The sequence below is a fragment of the Hemiscyllium ocellatum genome, chromosome 12, assembly GCF_020745735.1.
Source record: "Hemiscyllium ocellatum isolate sHemOce1 chromosome 12, sHemOce1.pat.X.cur, whole genome shotgun sequence".
NCBI classification, from domain to species: domain Eukaryota; kingdom Metazoa; phylum Chordata; class Chondrichthyes; order Orectolobiformes; family Hemiscylliidae; genus Hemiscyllium; species Hemiscyllium ocellatum.
Window position 1 is genome coordinate 59,224,771 of NC_083412.1, and position 20,308 is coordinate 59,245,078.

Below are 20,308 nucleotides of genomic sequence, written 5' to 3' on the forward strand. Positions count from 1 at the left end.
GTAAGTTTGCTGATGACATGAAGGTTGGTGGAGTTGTGGATAGGATGTAGGGCTGTTGTAGGATGCAACAACACATTGACAGAATGCAGAACTGAGCTAATAAGTGGCAGATGGAGTACAACCTGGAAAAGTGTGAAGCCATTCACTTTGGAAGGTTGAATTTGAATGCAGAATATAGGGTTAAAGGCAGGATTCTTGGCAGTGTGGAGGAACAGAAGGATCTTGGGGTCCATGTCCATTGACTCCCTCAAAGTTGCCAACCAGGTTGATAGGGTTATTAAGCAAACATATGGTGTGTTGGCTTTCATTAGTCAGGGGATTGAGTTTAAGAGCCGCAAGGTTGTACTGCAGCTCTATGGTTAGACCACATTTGCAATTGTGTTTTCAGTTCTAGTTGCCTCATTATAGGAAAGATGTGCAAGCTTTAGAGAAGCTGCAGGGGAGATTTACCAGGATGCTGCCTGGACTGGAGGGCATGTCTTATGAAGAAAGGTTGAGAGAGCTAGGGTATTTCTCATTGCAGCGAAGAAGGGTGACAGGTGACTTGATAGAGATGTACAAGATACTGTGAGTGCATAGCCAGAGATTTTTGTTCCATGGTGGAAATGACTATCATGAGGGGGCACAATTTAAGGTGATTGGAGGAAGGTTTAGGGGAGATGTCAAAGGTAGATTCTTTACACAGAGTGGTTGTTGCATGGAATGCACTGCCAGCAGTGGCAATAGAGTCAGAGACATTAGGGACATTTAAATAAGTTTTGGATAAGCACATGGAAATTAGTACAATAAAGGGCATTAGGTTAGTTTGATCTTAGAGTAGGATAAAAGGCTGGCACAACATCGAGGGGCGAAGGGCCTGTACTGTGCTGTACTGTTCTATGTTCTATTATCGATTGGAGGTCATCAACCATCCACATAAAGAAAGGGCACAAGGAAACTAGCGGAGTAAAGAATTGGCATCATCAGGGTAACAAGCTTCCTCACTTTGCAAGGAGTAATTATCTGCCTTTATATTATTTTACAGACAACACGTGTGTATTCAGAAATCTACTTGAATTGCAAGCTCAATATACAGCAGAACTTTGATTGTACTCATCATGTGTATCATGTCAGTCAGTGCTCTAATTTCCTGGCAGCTGCTATGGTACCTCTACTGTGCCCTTAAAACCATCAGCACAGGAGACTGGAGGGTAGTTATCGATCACAAGGGCCAGCTACCGATCACCTGGTTTGTGACTCTACTGCATTCCACATTTCATCATTCACACAATCAATTACTGAAGTGGCTCTTCAACAGCTTGGACTTCCATTGAGTAATCCCACACGTTGGAGCATGAACTGACCAGTAAACCTGATGGACTTCTAAGGTCTTAAAAGGAATGGCTAATTTGATAGTCAAAGGGTTTTTATCTTTCAAAACTCCCAGATTTGGGAAATGTTCCATTTGAATGGAAAATAACTAATGTAACTCCTTTCTTCAAAAAGAGGGGAAGGCATGGAATGGAAATTTGGGAAATTTCATTTCAGCAGGAAGAATAAAGGAGAAGCATATTAACTGAGTTGTGAGAGGATATAGAGGCACCTGGATGCCTGCATTACAAAACGTTATCATGACGAAAGCTATTAGAGTAATATCATTGATTTAGAGAGAATTCAATATAAAAGTAGAGAGATTATGCTTCAGTTATACAGGACATTGGTGAGACCACATCTCGAGTACAGTATTTATGTTTTTATTTAAGGAATGATGTAAATTCATTGGAGTTACTTCATAGAAGATTTACTCGACTAATACCTGCAACAGGTGGTTGTCATCTGAGGAAACGTTGGACAGCCTAGGTTTACATCACTGGAGTTTAGAAGAATTAGTGCTAACTTAGTTAAAACATATAAGAACTTGAGGAGTTCTGACAGGGTGGGTGTTGAGTGGGAGAATGTTTCAACATAAAGGGTCACCCATTTTAAGACAGAGATGAAGTGTTTTGATGACAGAGTTTGATGAGTCATTGGAATGCTCTTCCTCAGAAGGGAGTGGAAGTGAGTCCTTGATAGTTCTTTAACAAGCAAAGGGTGAAAGGTCATCACAGAGAGGTAGGAATGTAGATTACATATTACAATCAGATCATCACTGATCTTACTGAATGGATCTGGAAGTTTGTGGGACAGAGTGGCCCACCTTCACTTCCAGTTGTATATGATGATACTTCATAGTACCCTGTGTCTTGTACACTTTCATCAGTTTCATAAGGGCACTGATATTGCCACCTGATATACAGCAAGTGACTGAAGAGAAGAAAAAGGAGCCGCAAGAAGGCAAGCAACTCATCCCATTTCCAAATAAGTGATTCTGAATCTGCTCTATCCAACTGCAGTGCCAGAATACATTTCCAATTTCCCACTCAGCAGTAGTCCCATTTCAACAGCCCAATGGTGCTGAATATTACGGCCCCACAAAGCTGAAATAAAACCAACACAAAACACTCCAATCTAACTTGATCAATTAAAGAATGCAACATTGCTTACAAAAATGAACTAATCTCCCTGGGTGTTTCTCCAGTACCTATCTTAATAGTGCCTTTGCTTGTCAATCATATTCCTCTGCAGAAGAGATGGGGTGGTAAGTCTGACCTATGTGTGACTCCAGACCCACAACAATGTCTTTAAGGATTAACTGCCCTCTGAAATGGCCCAGCAAGCCATTCTGTTCAAGGACAGTTCAAGATGAGCAAAATATGCTGGTCTTGTCACCAATGCCCACATCCGAGAAAGAATAAAAAAAAGTGCCACTCCTTTGGCTACAACACAGCTAGAGGAAGGCTGATAGCTTACAATGGTGGAAACTGAAGCTGACCTTGCAATCTGTGGCGGTCCTGTTGTGGGACAACACCACCTCAGTATGGGCTAATGAGCTGACAGAGTACTGGTGGAGTAGCAGTAATGGAAGGATGAATATTACCATTCCGAGAGATAACAGTAGTTTGTATTTTGCAGACCCACTGCTGTTTCCTTGTGTTGGTGCCTCAACAATCCTAGTAACGTGTTAGAGGATGGATTATTGTATTGCTGAGCAACCCTGAGTAAACCAATCTGAACACTGGTAACTGCAGCTCTCTGCGTTTTCACTGCAAAACTCAGTTGTTGAGTGACTTTCTGCTGCTATCTTTGAAACTGACCATGCTGCTACTATGTTGTATCAGGTTTGGGGCTACAGTGCATAAATTGATTGATGCTTCACTTTCTTGCTGGGAAGAATAGGCTTGAAAATGTACTCACTGATGTCAACCACTCGCATGAGGTTATTGAACATTGTACAGCACTGCACCCTGATCTTCATGGCAATGTTGCAAGTATTGACCATGACAGTGCCTTTGCAGTGTCTGAATGGAAGCCCTCCTTGTCCAATATCCATCTCCTGAACTAATGCTGCCAGAGTTGCAACAGAGTTGTGTCATATTTCAGGGATTATCATCATCGGATTCTCTCTTCTTCTAGCAACTGCGACAGCTAGATGGCACTTATATTTTAAGAGATGCAGACAGACTTTAAGAAATGCAGACAAGCTTTCATCAGTGCTAGTCTCTTATGAATTTTCACATCCCACTGAGACATGCAGCCACTGAAAAATGCACATGACACTGGCTGTGTTACAATAATGGTAGTGAGCTGGCAGCATGGAGTTTGCACTCCTTATATTCATTTCAGGCCTTTTGAATTTCATAGACTTTGAACATGAAAGACATTCTTCCTCCTTCAAATGTGCATTCAGCTTTTTTGTGCGCTAGTCATCCTAAATCAGTCCCTAATCACTTACTATGTATTTCCGATCCATTGACAAGGATAGCACAAATTACCTTGAATGATTGCTCAGTTATAATGCCAAAAGGGATAAAATAACATTTCAACCTTTATTCTAAGATGGCTCCAGCAGAGTTCTGTTGAGCAGGATTTGACTGACAACCTCTAATAAAGTGTTTTACCTGGCACAGACTGTATTACTTTGCTTGGACTAAAAAAATCCTTTTATTTAGTTTTCCCTCGATAACATAATTGGTGTATTTAATCTGTTGCTATGTTACTTACCAACAGGGAGCTGTAATTAGAAATACAGATTGACCTATTAATAGTCCCATTCTCAAGATCATTAACCCTTTCCATTTCTAGTTCTGACTATTCTAGAGCTCCTGGCATATCATTAGGTTCTGATTGTTTCAAAGTCATTGTTGAAAGACACTTTTGTTTCTCAAACAAATGTTTTTTTTTAATTCACAAGATGATGTTAAGGTTGCATAGATAGAGAAAAGAAAAAAATGATGCAGTAGGAATAGAGGACAAAAATGTAACAAATAAACAATATAAATTAGTTGTAATAAAATTAAAACAAGATCTTTTGATTTTAAAAATTTATGCAGTCATGTAATTCTGTTCCTATCTATGTCTAACTGTAATTTCTCTTGGCAAATATGCACACTCGTACACCCCCCGCATTCATACCGACACACGCACCTACTCACACATACCCCATCATACTCACACACACTTAGCCAAGCACACACACACTATCATGTGCACACACACCCACTATCATGTGCACACACACCCACACGCACACTCATACGTACACTCAATCTATCATTCCTACATGCACATACATATAAGCTTATGGGGTGAATTTGTTATTGCAGAATTACATTTCATTTTGCTCAAACACTGCATGAATCCATATAAAATGTTGTTAAACTACACAGAGGGTTTGTCAGTCTGACATAGCATTGGGACAGACTTCACACCTATTGTTTAAAAAGCTGAGCTATCTTGAGAATGTAATTGAAAAGAAGCTCTGAGATTTACATATCAAAGAACAGAAACCAGCATATTCCATTATAAAAGATGAAAGTTCTAATCTAAGATTGTTTACTATATCACACCCCCATGGCACTGGACTCCTTTGCCTATAAATTCTGTGAACATGATCTTAACCTCCACAACCATCCGATGAAGGAGCGGCACTCCAAAAGCAGTGCTTCCAAATAAACCTGTTGGACTATAACATGGTGTTGTGTGATTTTTAACTTTGTCCACCCCAATCCAACAGCGGCAGCTCCAAGTTATGTTTATTTGTGTGGCTTTATGAGCTGAACTTTACAGTGCATGTAATCTGCACATCATTTGCTAAGATGATTCTAGTGGGAGATTCCGTAAATCCCGTAACAATCCCATAAACCGTAAGATGTACATGTAAAAGTTAGTCATTCACCCATTGAATAAAATATCCTTATTTTTACCTTCTAAACATGACGCTGTAGCTTTCTGCAGTTTTTCTCCATTTAAATAATGTTCAACTCCTCCATTTTTCATACTAATATGCATAACCTCATATTTTCTCACATTATATCCCAACTACCAATTTACTGCACACTTAACCTGTCTGTCTAAGTCCCTCTTTTTTGTGTCATCCTCACTACTTGTCTTCCCATTTATTTTTGCATCATCCACACATTTGGTGATAATACATTCACTTCCCTCACCCAGGTAAATAATTGTGAACTCAGCACTTGTTCCTGTGGAACTCCATTATTACAGTTGCCATCCTAAAAGTGTCCCATATCTTATTCCCTACTTTGTGTGAGTTAACAAATCCTCTGTTCATGCTAATATACTATCCCCAACACCATTAAGTTGTCTTATATGTGTTACCTTATCAAACATCTTTTGGAAATCCAAGTAGATTACATGCACTGGTTCCCCTTTATCTATCCTGCCAGTTACCTTTTCAAAATGGCCCAATAAATTTGCCACATATAATCTCCCCTTCATGTATCCGACTGTCTGTGCTTGATTATGTATTTTTTAAAATGCTGTGCTATTACATCCTTTAAAATAGACTCCAACACTTTTCCAAAGATGGATATCAAGCTAAGTGAACTATAGTCATTTTATTTGGCTTCTTCCATTTTTAAAAAAAGACATTACATTGGCAGTTTTGCAATCTGCTGAGACTTTTCTTGAATTTAAGGATTCATGAAAGATTACTACCAATGCATCTACTATCGCCATAGCTACTTCCCAGATGCAATCCATCAGGTCCATTGCCTTTAGCACTATTAGTTTCCCTAGTACTTTTTTTTCCAATAATAATTATTGTACGTACTTCCTCTCCACTCTTGCCCTTGATTAATCATTTTATAATGCCAAAAGTGTCCTCTACCATGAAGACTGATGCCAAGTATTTATTCACCTCCTTATGGTTCCATTTCATGGTTCCCCAATTACTATTTCCTCAACCTCATTCTCTGAAGGGCTTATGTTCACTTTAGTCTCTCTGTTCCTTTTTATATATTTAATAATACATGTTTAAATATATATACATATATATTTATAATATAATGTATTAATGATATTATGTTTTGAAAATACTTACTAGCCTGCTCTCAAAGTTTATGATCTCCCTCTTTATAATATTTTTAGTCATATTTTGGTTTCTAAAACTTGTCCAATCCTCTGACTTAGCACTAATCTTTGCCATATTGTTTATTTTCCTTTCAATTTGATGCTATTCTTAACTTTGTTGGTTAACCATGTTTGATTTGTCCCCTTCCAAGAAACCTTATTTCTCTCTGGGACATATCTTTTTTGTGAGTCATGAACTAATATACCATTGCTGTACAGCCATTTTCTTCTGCTAAATTGAGAGAAGGCTGGAACAGGTTGGATGATCAGCCATGATGATATTGTATGGCAGATCAGACTTGAAGGGCTGAATGGTTTACTTGCTGCTGTTTTCTATGTTTCATTGGAACTAATTTCCCAGTCTACTTTATCCAACTGTGTATTCCTTTCTTTGCAATTACCTTATTTAAATTTAGCACATTTGTTTCTGTCCAAGTTTGTCATTCTCAAACTGAAAGCATCATTTTACCATGCTGTGGTTATTGTTTCCTAAGGGATATTTTACTCTGAGATCATGTATTGTACCTGCCTTATTACACATTCAAAATGGTCTGATCCCTAGTTCAATGAACAACATATTGTTCTAGAAAACTGTCCAAAATACATTGTATTAATTCTTCCTCGTGACTACCTCTGCCAATTTGTTTTTTTTTTCTGATCTACATGAAGATTAAAGTCACCATGATTAATGTTCTACCTTTTTCAAGCCCTCTTTAACTCCTGATTTATTATTTGTCATACAGCATAGCTACACATAGGATCATGGAGCCTATTCACACCAGTGTCTTTTTTCCCCTTGTAATTTCCTACCTCCATCCGTATGGATTCTAAACTTTCTAATCAAACATCATTTCTTGCTATCATACTTACTCCATCTCATACAAGCAAGGCGACCACACCATCCTTTCCTTCCTGTTTGTTCTTTTGAAGTCATGTATCAGGTAAACATAACGACACTAATGTCTTATTAGACAATCAGGTTGCTTTCGCTTGAGGGTGAGATGACTGGTGGTGGTTTAACCTGAGGGTACTAGTCCTCAGACAAGGCGAGAGGATGAGAAGGTGAATTGAGCCCGTACTGTTGGCAACACCTTGCTTTTAAACCTGCTGTCCAGCCAACTGAGCTAACCAACTACCTTAATCCGTAAACTAATGAATATTTAGTCCCCAGATTTGACCTTCTTGTTTCCATGTCTCCATAATGGCTGTTAACCCTATTAACCTCAACTTGTGCTACTGTTTGCATTTATTTTATTTAGAATACTATGCACATTTAAATAAAGAGCCAACAACAGTACCTTTGCCATTTTCTTTCCCCATTTTCCTTATTTGGTCCTAATTTTCTATGTTTGTATATGCTACAACTTCCAAATAACTGCCTTGTAACGGCATATCCTTTTGCTTTGTAAACCTACATATCCCTTCTCCCAAAATTGAATGATGACACTTAGATCCCTCCCCTCTGATTCCAAGTTCCTCTCCGACCCTGAGGAGATGTCCTTAACCTGGCACCAGGCTGATAAAGACAGCCTTTGGAATTTGTGCTCACACTACAGTGAACAGTGTTTATCTCCCTAATTAAACAGTCCACTAAAACCACTGCATTCCTATTTCCTCCCCATAGCATAGTGTCATGGTCAGTGTGTTCAGCCTCCCTGCAGTCTCCATTCACATCCACAAAGTTTACAAAAACTTGTTGGATAATCACAGGGGCTGAAGCTCCTTGAACACTATTCCCTAGGTCCGCATACGTAGAATATAGAACATAGAACATTACAGTGCAGTACAGACCCTTCTGTCATACCAATCTGAAGCCCATCTAACCTACACTATTCCATGTACGTCCATATGCTTGTCCAATGACTTAAATGCACTTAAAGTTGGCGAATCTACTACCGTTGCAGGCAAAGCATTCCATACCCTTACTACTCTCTGAGTAAAGAAACTACCTCTGACATCTGTCCTATATCTATCATTCCTCAATTTAAAGCTATGCCTCCTCATGCTCACCCTGTCCACCCTATCTAACCCTTTGATTATCTTATATGGCTCTATTAAGTCACTTCTCAACCTTCTCTCCAACGAAAACAGCCTCAAGTCCCTCAGCCTTTCCTCGTAAGACCTTCCCTCCATATCCGACAACATCCTAGTAAATCTCCTCTGCACCCTTTCCAAAGCTTCCACATCCTTCTTATAATGCAGTGACCAGAACTGTACACAATACTCCAAGTGCGGCCGCACCAGAGTTTTGTACAGCTGCAGCATAACCTCATGGTTCCGGAACTCGATCCCTCTATTAATTAAAGCTAAAACACTGTATGCCTTTTTAACAACCCTATCAATCTGGGTGGCAACTTTCAAGGATCTGTGTGCCTGAACACTGAGATCTCTCTGCTCATCTACACTACCAAGAATCTTACCATTAGCCCAGTACTTTGCATTCCGGTTACTCTGACCAAATTGAATCACCTCACACTTGTCCGCATTAAACTCCATTACAAACCATTTTGCCCTTGATGACAGACCAAATTTGAATTTTAATGACCTAGTCTGAATGGTGTGACGACTTTTGGAACAATGTGTCCATGTACATTTCCCAGCCCTGATGTGATACAATTTGGACTCCAGCACCTCAACTTGGATCTGAAATTGCTCAGAATGGAAGCACTTAATCCAGATGCGTTAACTCTGGATCACCCTGGTGTCCAGAAACTCCCACTTATTGCAGCAGCAACACATCACCAGTCCTGCCACCACCAACATATTTAAGTTATGAAGTAATTACTCAAGAATGCCTGTTTTTTACACTTATTATTATTTTAATTATCTCTTAAAAGCATAAGAATCTATCTCATACTTGAGCTATTTTTCAGAAAAGAGAAAAAGGCTAGAGACCTAAATACAAACTGAAAGTCTTACCTTTACTTGAAAGACTGGAAACATTCACCTATCCTGCTCACCAAAGTAGCTGCTTTCTCTGCACTCTCATTGCATTGTTCCAGATGTCATTCACCCATTGGTCTCATTGCAAATAGGCTTTTTAATCCATAGCTTTTATCCGCTTTTGCTCACCTTTCAGTCTAGAGACGACATTTTTTTAGATTAGATTACTTAGTGTGGAAACAGGCCCTTCGGCCCATCAAGTCCACACCGACCCGCCGAAGCAGAACCCACTCAGACCCATTCCCCTACATTTCACCCCTCCACCTAACACTACAGGCAATTTAGGTGGCCAGTTCGCCTAACCTGCACATTTTTGCACTGTAGGAGGAAACCGGAGCACCTGGAGGAAACCCACCCAGTCAGCCGCCTGAGGCAGGAATTGAACCCAGGTCTCTGGCGCTGTGAGGCAGCAGTGCTAATCACTGTGCCACCATGCTGCCCATTTTTTCTTCTATAATGTTGATTAGATTAGATTAGATTACCTACAGTGTGGAAACAGGCCCTTCGGCCCAACAAGTCCACACCAACCCGCCGAAGCACAACCCACCCAGACCCATTCCCCTACATTTACCTCTTCATCTGACACTACGGCGTTCAGTTTAGCATAGCCAATTCACCTAACCTGCACATTTTTGAATTGTGGGAGGAAATCAGAGCACCCAGAGGAAACCACGCAGACACGGGGAGAGTGTGCAAACTTCACAAAGAGAATTGCCTGAGACGGGAATTGAACCCAGGTCTCTGGCGCTGTGAGGCAGCAGTGCTAACCACTGTGCCACCATGCCACTATTTGTCCCTTAACACCACAATCCCACTTCAAACAAAATTCCCAGTTCATACTCTTTTGGCCTTTGTCTCACTCTTCTTACACTAACTTTGTTTCCTTATTTGTCTATTGGCAATTTATAACAGAGAACACAGTTAATCGCTTTCAGGTGCAACTCCACCCTCACCTCAGGAACACATCCTGCCTTAGAGAGTGGACACCTAATTGAAGCTGCCAACTCTCTAGGCCCAGCCAGAGATCCCTGGTAAGGGATCTGATGAGGACTGTCAACCTATCTCTAAAAGGGGTGATGAGGGGTTGTGAGGCAGTCAGGTTCAAGAGGCCCATGGTGTGGATTACAGCACCAACTACTCTTCCACCACTCCCCCCCCCACCCCCGCCAACCGCCGGTCCAAACCACTACAATTACTTCCTGAGGTCACACAGCCAAGAATGCTGGGCTTCCTTCATGGCATGAGCTTTCCACCACCACGGTTAAAATGCCAGTAGCAGCAGATTAGGTCTTTTGGAGAATCCCTACAGTGCAGGCAGAGGCCATTCAGTCCATCAGGTTTTTACCAACCTCTGAAGTGCATCCCATCCTATTCCTGAAATCCCACCAAACCTGCACATCTTTTGACTGTGGGAGGAAGCTGGAGCACCCAGAGGAAACTCACGGACAGAATGTGCAAATTCCATGGAGACAGTCACCCAAGGCTGGAATTGAACCCTGGTCCCTGGTGCTGTGAGGCAGTAATGCTAACCAATGAGTCACCATTTTAATTGGCCATTCGTTAGATACTTAAATGCTTTAATAGACCAAAGGACAGTCAGGCTGTCTGCCAATTTCTGAACTGGGCAGCAGAGAAGGCCACTCTCTGCATCTTACCTGCTATCCCCCATGCCATCTTCAAACTCACAGGTCAGGGAACATGAAATCCAGATCCTGTGTTGTACATACATCTCAAAGACCTTCCCCCCCCCCCCCCCCCCCCCCCCCCAGTAGCAACAGAGACACGAGGAGCAGATTGAGAGGCAGATTTTGGTAATGTGCAGAAGTAATGGGGTTGTTGTCGTAGGTGATGATTCCTGATGAAGGGCTTATGCCCGTAACATCACTTCTCCTGCTCATCGAATGCTGCCTGACCTGCTGTGCTTTTCCAGTGCCACACTCTTGACTCTGATCTCCAGCATCAGCAGTCCTCATTTTCTTCTGATATGCTTGAATAGGTTGATGTTAAGAACAAGGATGTACTGGAAATTTTGAAAAATATGAGGATAGATAAGAACCCTGGGCCAGACGGGATATACCCAAGATTACTACGGAAAGCAAGGGAAGAGATTGCTTCGTCTTTAGCAATGATCTTTGTGTCCTCACTGTCCATTGGAGTTTTACTAGATGATTGGAGGGTGGCAAATGTTATTCCCTTATTTAAGAAAGGGAATAAGGATAATCCTGGGAATTACAGACCAATCAGTCTTATGTTGGGTAGTGGGCAAATTATTGGAGAGGATTCTGAGAGAAAGGATTTATGATTTTTTGGAAAAGTATAGCTTGATTAGAGGTAATTGACATGGCTTTGTGAGAGGCAGGTCAGGCCTCACAAACCTTATTGAATACTTTCAGGATATGACAAAACATGTTGATGAATGTCGAGCAGTGGATGTGGTGTTCATGGATTTTAGAAAGGCATTTTATAAGGTTCCCCATGATAGGCTTATTCAGAAAGTAAGGAGGCATGGCATGCAGGGAAATATGACTGTTTGGATACAGAATTGGCTGGCCCACGGAAGACAGAGGGTAGTAAATGGAAAGTATTCAGCCTGGAGCTCGATGACTAGTGGTGTTCCATGTGAGTCTGTCTGGGATCTTTGCTCTTTGTGATTTTTCTAAATGACTTGGATGAGAAAGTGGAAGGGTGGTTAGTAAGTTTGCTGATGAACATGAAGGTTGGTGGAGTGATGGCTAGTGCGGAGGGCTGTTGTAGGTTGCAATGGGCCATTGACAGGATGTAGAACTGGGCTGATAAGTGGCAGATGGCGGTCAACCTGGAAAAGTGTGAAGTGATTCATTTTGGAAGGTTAAATTTGAGTGCAGATTACAGGGTTAAAGGTAGGATTCTTAGCAGTGTGGAGGAACAGAGGGATCTTGGGGTCCATGTCCATAGATCTCTCAAAATTGCCACCCAAGTTGATAGAGTTATTAAGAAGGCATACAGTGTATTGGCTTTCATTGGCAAGGAGATTGAGTTTAAAAGCTGTGAGGTCATGCTGCAGCTCTATAAAGTCCTGTTTTGACCACACTTGGAAGATTGTGTTCAGTTCTGGTTGCCTCATTTTAGCACGCTTGGTGAAGTTTTAGAGAGGGTGCAGAAGAGATTTACCAGGATGCTGCCTGGATTGGAGGGCATGTCTTATGAAGAAAGGTTGAGGAAGCTAGGGCTTTTCTCAACGGAGTGAAGAATGACGAGAGGTGACTTGATAGAGGTGTACAAGATGATGAGAGGCATAGATAGAGTGGATAGCCAGAGACATTTTCCCAGGGCGCAAATGGCTATCATGAGGGGACATAATTTTAAGATGTTTGGAGGAAGGTTTAGGGGAGATGTCAGAGGTAGGTTCTTTACACAGAGAGTGTGGGTGTATGGAATGCACTGCCAGCAGTGGTAGTAGAGTCAGATACGTTAGGGACATTTAAGTGACTTTTGGATAGGCACATGGATGATAGTAAAATGAAGGATAAGTAGGTTAATTTGATGTTAGAGTAGTATAAAAGGCTGGCACAACATTGTGGGCCGAAGGGCCTGAACTATGCTGTATTGTTGTATGTTCTACATTCAATGTTTATCTATGTGCTGGTGTCTGCCTGTTTATGGTATCTGAAGCTGGGTCCACATTCTTGTGCATAAGAGATTAATCCTATGACAATCTAGAAAAAGTTAAAAATCTAGTGGAGATAGTGCTCTTAGATATTCCCCTTCCTTTCTTTTTGTGGCTCTATAACATGAGCTTGCATATATTTGCTTATTTACGCTAGTATTTTTCAATGTGCAGAAATAGAAAAAAAATTGCTATGCTTTCTTTATATTTTCTCATTTCATTTCTTGGTTCATTTTTCCAGCCATCAATCCTTACTGTAAACAAAGTATTAATCTATCTAAACCTATTCATCATGACAGGACTAGCATTTGTCTAAGAAATGAGGCATTAAATGAAGTACTGTGAGTACAGAATGTGTGGTAAATTGGACTGCCGCCTTTTGCAGACTGTGCTCTCTTTCAGATATCCATAATGATACACCGCTAGAAACTGCTAGCAGGGATGATGTTGACGTGGGGAAATTAAAGGCATTGTTTTTAAAATTTGGAAATAATTGATCCATTTTATATTTCAAAATAATGTGAGGGATATCACAGGCGTCCTTGGAGTGGAAGCAAATACTACTGAACACCACTGACATTTATTAGATGAACTTCAGTATAGTGCAGCAACATATTATTGATTAATGTATTCCTGATCCACTCAGCTCCATTAATCACTATGTATAGTAGGTTCATTGTGCTTCTCTACAGCCTGAGAGTGCCACACAAGGCTCTCTAAATCCTTTTGTCTGGAAGCTGTCGTCTGTATAGTTTCAGTCTATTTGCTTTGCTTGCCAGATCATGTACAATTTTGGGGAATACAGTCAGCAGCACTCAGCTAATTTAAAGTGGATGACATGCTAGTGGCAGGTCAGTACTGTAATGTTTGTTTTCCAAAACTCTGAAATCAGCATTTTGTTTTGAACACTGCTGCTTAAAGCAACAATTTTTAAACACATATTGACTCCAGGCTTGGATGTCTTGAGGCACAAGGGGTTTGAACACCTTCGGCACATCCAGAATAAATGCTTCCGCCAAGGTTAATGAGAATAGAAGTCATTTAACTTAAATAATTATAATATGCAGCCATCCTAATCAGTCCATCTCTCAACTGCTGCTTTGGAGAGGATGCTATGAATCCTGTCACAATGGAATATAATATGTATCTGGGTCCATTTACAAGGAATAACAAAATTGCTGAGAATTCTTCATAGGTCCAGAATGTAATTCAGGTGAGCCCCATATGTGAAAATGGATAAGCTGAAACACATCCTCCCACCCAACTGTGCTGCCTGTCCACTATTCCTTTGAAACCAGGAGTCTGTGAACTCCTGTGTGGGAGTTCCTGTCTATGATCATATCCAGCCTTACAGCACACATCTTGTAGATGGTGGGTAGCAATTCTGCTGTCAACAAGGATCTGTAGAAGGTGTCATGCCTGGGCTCTGATCCTCACTGCAGAGCTTTCCTGAATTGTGTCTGAAGATATGGTAGAAGTGTGCCAGAACACCCATGGAATTTTGGCAGCAATGTCTATAAAATATTCCTAGACCTCCAGCCATCATTTCTGCAGTGTAGTTTTCGACATACTCTACAGTATACTGAAAGGGAGTGATTGCTGTTTTTAAACATTATTCTAAAACCTTCTATTCCATACAGTGATTCATTTTCCAGGAATTGGTTTGCAAATGAAAGTGTTTTTGTTGTTTTAGTTCCTTTGCATGTTACCATGCAATCTGAGGAATTTACAATCTGCAAGTTATTTTTAAGTTACCAGCAGGAGTAACATAACAATTGGTATGGTAATATGTGAATGCTTTGATTAAATATTAATGTGGTACAGATTCACACAATAAGGCTGCAAACACAGCAGCTTTTCGGATATAATGCGTGTTGTACATCACATTGATGGCCTCAATGAATATTGCAAAGCAAAAAAAAGTATCTTTGCAATATTATTCCAGTGAAAATTAAAATATGGACATCTTTCTCTGTTTCTCAGTCAGGTTTTGTAGCTATCATTGTCGCTGGGCCTAATGGGGTCACACTAAACCTCAGTATCTTCTAATATCTAGCTCACCACCGAATAATCTCTTTAATTCTTCTGTAGTAGAACAGCTATCAGTACGACTCAAACATCTCTCAGTTTGTTCACTGAATGGATAACATTTGAACTGTTCTTGTATAGTGTACTTAGTCTATGTATTTTGATGACGTATGATTATGAATTTCAGCCATTGCCCCGTCCAATGTTACCACAGTACCATCACTCTCATCCTACTAATCCACAATGTACCAAGATTCATTAATGAAATACTTTTTATTTATCAGGTTTTTAAAAATAACAAGATCTATTAAAGGTTTCATATGAGACAAAATTATCAATTTATTCATAGAACAAAACTTACTCAATGAACAAGAAATAATTGGTTGACATTTACCATCAGTAATATAACAGTATAAAAGCTTATCCCTTTAAATATTTGCAAAATGCACAGACACTTCTCAAGAAAAGGGAAAATAAACCATTCCTCTGCAGAGATGGGCTCTCTGGGAAAAAAAACGACACTTTAGCCAATGGGGATTGTTGTTGAAGGTAAAAGGATAAAGCATAGCACATTCCAGTGTTGGGTTGCTCTGTTGTTCTGGCATGAGTGGTCAAGTCACTAATGGTACACAGTTATCTTTGAAGAATTATAGACACAACTTACTCAGGAAATACAAGCTCAGTCAGTCTCACCAAAGAATAAATAGGTTTCGTCGGAACTCAACAAAAGGTTTTCCTTTTCAGAAATGAGAAATCAGCGAGGCAGCTTATCCTTAACAAGCATTTACCAAATCTGTTTGTTCTTAGTAGGCTGTCCTCAACTAACATGTTCTTAGCAGGCTTTCCTCTAACTCAACCAGATTAATCAAGAACCTCTGTAAACCAGACACTGTTCAAACCAGGGCTGGCAGGGGAAAGCAAGAAGGAATTACCAAGTATGTGGTTTATAAGAAAATTTTATTTTTAAAACTGTTCCAATATCCACAATGAGCTGTCGATGACCTCTTTTATGTAAACTACAATCCTTCAAAAGGTAAGGCATCCAAGCAGAATTAATTACAAACTATCCTTGTAACACTGTTGATTGCTCTGTTACATGGATTAAATCACTGTAACTCTTTAGCAGTCTCTGAGAGGAGCATACAGATGAGGTAGAGGAGAAAGTTGTCTCGTTTGGAGGTAAATTATCTCAGTGCAGATTTTTGTGAAGAGCTTGCCCCAGCTGCAGAAGAAGATGACTTGGGGTTTACAACAATAATGATGGCAAATCTGTCAGCAGTCATCACCAATTCTCCTCTGAAACTGACAGCGATTTCTGGAGTCTGCACATTTGTTATTGAACACAGAACTCCGAAAGTTGCTGTCAGTGATTCTTTATTTTGCCAAACATGTCTTGTTAAAGTATTGCTGAATGGCAAACAATTAAAGATAGCAGCACTGATGAGAGCCTGCCTTTTTTATGCTATGAGTTTTGCAGTAAGTCATTGAAACGTTGCATCATACTGAACGAGGTCTAACTAGGGTTTTGCTGGCATGCTAGATTTATCATTGCTGTTAACCAACCTTTTTAGGACCAGAAAACTGATGTAGTGTTTGTGGAAAGCCAAATTTCTTCATTGAAATATGAAACAAAATCATATTTTAATTTTTTTTTAGGAGCTTGTTCTTGATCATTCAGATTTTGCCTTAATCCCACAAGTATGGCTCAGTTATGTTTTGCTTACTTTGAAACATGATCTGCATTTTGCTTCTGAGTTTGCTGTCTATGAAAATACTTCAGTGCAACTGACCGATGTCTCTGACTCTGCTTGTTGAGATTACAATTGCTGGACACCTGGAGATTCACTTGACCATGCAGCAGATTCAAATTAACAACAAGAAAGTTATAGAGTCATAGCGATGTACAGCATGGAAACAGACCCTTTGGTCCAACCCGTCCATGCCAACCAGATATCCCAACCCAATGTAGTCCCACCTGCCAGCACCTGACCAATATCCCTCCAAACCCTTCCTATTCATATACCTATCCAAATGCCTTTTAAATGTTACAATTGTACCTGCCTCCACATATTCCTCTGGCAGCTCATTCCATACACGTACCACCCTCTGCATGAAAAAGTTGCCCCTTAGGTCCCTTTTATATCTTTCCCCTCTCGTCCTAAACCTATGTCCTCTAGTTCTGGACTCCCCCTCCCCAGTGTTGTCACTTCACCATTGACTACAAAATGCAGACTATTATGGTTGTTCAAATGTTTAAGAGAAAAAAATGGAAAATATTTTAGAAATGAGTTTTTATTTTGTATTCATCACTGTTCTGTATGTGACCTGATCTTTCTTCTTACAGATTGTACTTTAAGCGTCAATCAAGTAAAAAGAAACATTGTCGTGAAAGAAAATGACAATATTCATTTAAACTGCCACATCACAAATCAAACAAGACCAGACTCTCAATTCTCTGTGCAATGGCATGTTCAAAAATCACTGGAGAAAGTGGACAAGCTGATCCTGAAATCAAACCGTGATTCTGTGGTCGAGTACAAGGACTGGTTAGGAAGAGACAAGAAGAAGGAGAGACTGCAGGTTGCAAAACCTTTTGCTGGACATTATACCTTGGTCTTACTAAAAGCTGACATTAGTGATAGTGGGAAATACTATTGTCATGTGGAGGAATGGCTACTAAGCCCCAACAACATCTGGTACAAAATTGGGGAGGACACATCTGGACTGACCACTGTCACTGTCCAACGCCCAGGTATTGAATCAACTTTGTCTTTGTGAAAAATATTCTATGCAATGGTGTTAGTTGCCTCATAAGTAAGAGAGAAGAGAAGGTCTGAGTGCTAGCCATGCATCCCACTTGACAACTGCATTGGCAGAAGCTACGCCCTCTTGATGGTTAAAGGGTAATATAGAATTTTTAAGAGGTAGAAACGTGAGGACTGAATGAATGTCATGATGCTTTGTAATTTGTGTGTTGGACAATGTCAACCATTTGAGAAATTCAGGACCAAGGAAGAATAATATTTTACAGATTCTCTTCCTTGACAAAAATAATCTACCTAATTATATTTTAAAGTTGATTAAAATGTTTCAAGGGATTTCATGCTGGTGTTATTTGCAGCACAAGTGCATGAGCAACGTGCAACATTTTCTACACTTGAACCCTGGTGTTAGCTGTCATTTTCATGGCTTTAAACCTGGAGCTAGAACTGATGTGAGCAATTTGATTTGTTTGATACTTTACTGGTTGACCCCATATAGTTCCAAAGCTAACAAACAAATACTGACGTCATTGACTTTTATATGATATAAAAGGTTCAATTTGAAATAAAGATGTAGGTACACCTAGCAGAAGGTCCTAGGGTTATTGGTGGAATTTAATCCAGACAATAAGGTGGAGAACTGTGTCATCCCCTATTGAGAATGCATACTGCAACCTGTGCTACTCAGGTGATAAGCAGGCCAGCAATCGACCACCTTCCCTGGGATCAAGGACATTTTTCTCCCCCTGAGAACTGCTGGCCATTTAGAGGCCATCAGCTCTCCATATCAGGCAGAGCCATCAGAAGCCAAGTTAGCAGCAAGCGGTACACCCAGCAGAGATCTATGTGGAAAAATTCATTACTATTTGACCTACTAGTGAGCTGACCATTGTCATGTGATCTCCACTTCTGCTGTTGGTTGCTTTCATTTTAGTTTGTGGAAGCCATTAAACATATTACTTAAAAAACATGATGTCAGAAGTGTGTGGTTGAAATTGGGTGAATTTTCTGAGCTGTAAGAGTGCCAGCTCCAATTAAAAGAAAACACAGTCGAGGATGAGTTTAAACACCACAGTCTGCAACTTTCAGGTGCTGGGTGAAACGCAATGGCTGTTAATTTTCCAACCCCGTCTCCTATGGAAATGATAGTGGAGACAGAATTGTAAACTTTCTTCACTCACAAAATTATGAAATAGCTAAGAATTAAATAACATAATTGGGCAAATAAGAATTACAACACTCTTATCAAAACTGAGAAAAAAGTGCTACAAAGCTGTATTGCACCTGAAATGACACTGAGCAGAAGAGAACTCAGACAGGAGAGGGTTTGAAGACATACGTCAAACCCCATGTCAATATGGGGTTTCTAAATGTTGTATGTGAGAGCTTTGGGAAGGGAGACTGTTGTTCTATATGTGATAGCACTGCTGTATCAAACCAACTTCTGAGAATTTGGACAACTCAAAGATGATCTCATCAGAGATAGGATTGTTGTGGGGATAAGAAATCCCATTGTGAAAGCATGTCAAAAAAAGAGAGGAGAAACTCATTCTCAAGAAAGCCCTCGAGATGTGGGTTCATTAATATGTAAATCTGAGATTTATATAAAATGAACCGAAACCTGCAATCCATTCTAAAAGATGAAAGACTTAACGGTAATCTAGATTTGTTCAATATATTGCTTCAATTGCATGACACTGTGATCTTTTGCTATAAATTCTTGTCTTATGATCCTACCCCACTAGTTACACGATGAAGGGCAGTGCTCTGAAAGCTAGTACTTCCAAAAAAAACCTATTGGACTATAACCTGGTGTTGTGTGATTTTTAACTTTGTCCACCCCAGTCCAACACTGGCACCTCCACTTCATAGACAGAAATAAGCAAAGTAAACCTATACAGAGGGCTTTTGGAGAGATATCAGCCAATTTTTCTGATAAATTGCTCTACAGCATAAAACATGTGGGTTTCATCAGATCTAAAGGTAATAAATTGGTTGTTATTAGACTGATGACTTCAGAGGAGAGTATTAATTGAATATAAAATATCAAATAAACTGGTACTTTATGCAACAACACGAGTTTTGCAGTCTTGCGAGATTGCGCAAGAAGGTACCATGATATATGAAGCCTTTGAAGGTAAGGTTGAGTCTATGTAATGGAACAGTACCCATTCCCAAGAAGATAAATGAAGCTGAAAGCTCAAAGCAGGGAGAAAAATAAAGATTTAGTTAGTGATAGTAAGCAAAATTAATTTATCTCAACTAAAGTGATAGGACTGGCTTGGACGAGTTGGACTGAAGGGTCTGTTTCCGTGCTGTACATCTCTATGACTGATAACCTGACAATTTCCAAAAGTGATTCATAATGTTTTGCTAGCCACCGATCATTGACTGATGAACAAATTCTAAAATATTACAAGGATACAGTTGCTGATCTGGATAGGCTGGGATTTTCCCTGGAGCATTGAAAGCTGAGGCATGA

At 40.1% G+C, this 20,308-nt stretch overlaps 1 protein-coding gene across 1 annotated transcript in view; it reads left to right on the forward strand.

Moving 5' to 3' along the window:
• The window catches only part of LOC132821074 (immunoglobulin superfamily member 3-like), a 202,710-nt gene that overhangs the window by 156,873 nt on the left and 25,529 nt on the right, over positions 1-20,308 (forward strand). The window contains exon 7 of the mRNA XM_060833592.1: positions 17,409-17,816. Coding sequence (XP_060689575.1) covers positions 17,409-17,816 — 408 coding nt within the window. The remainder of the gene's footprint in view (positions 1-17,408; positions 17,817-20,308) is intronic.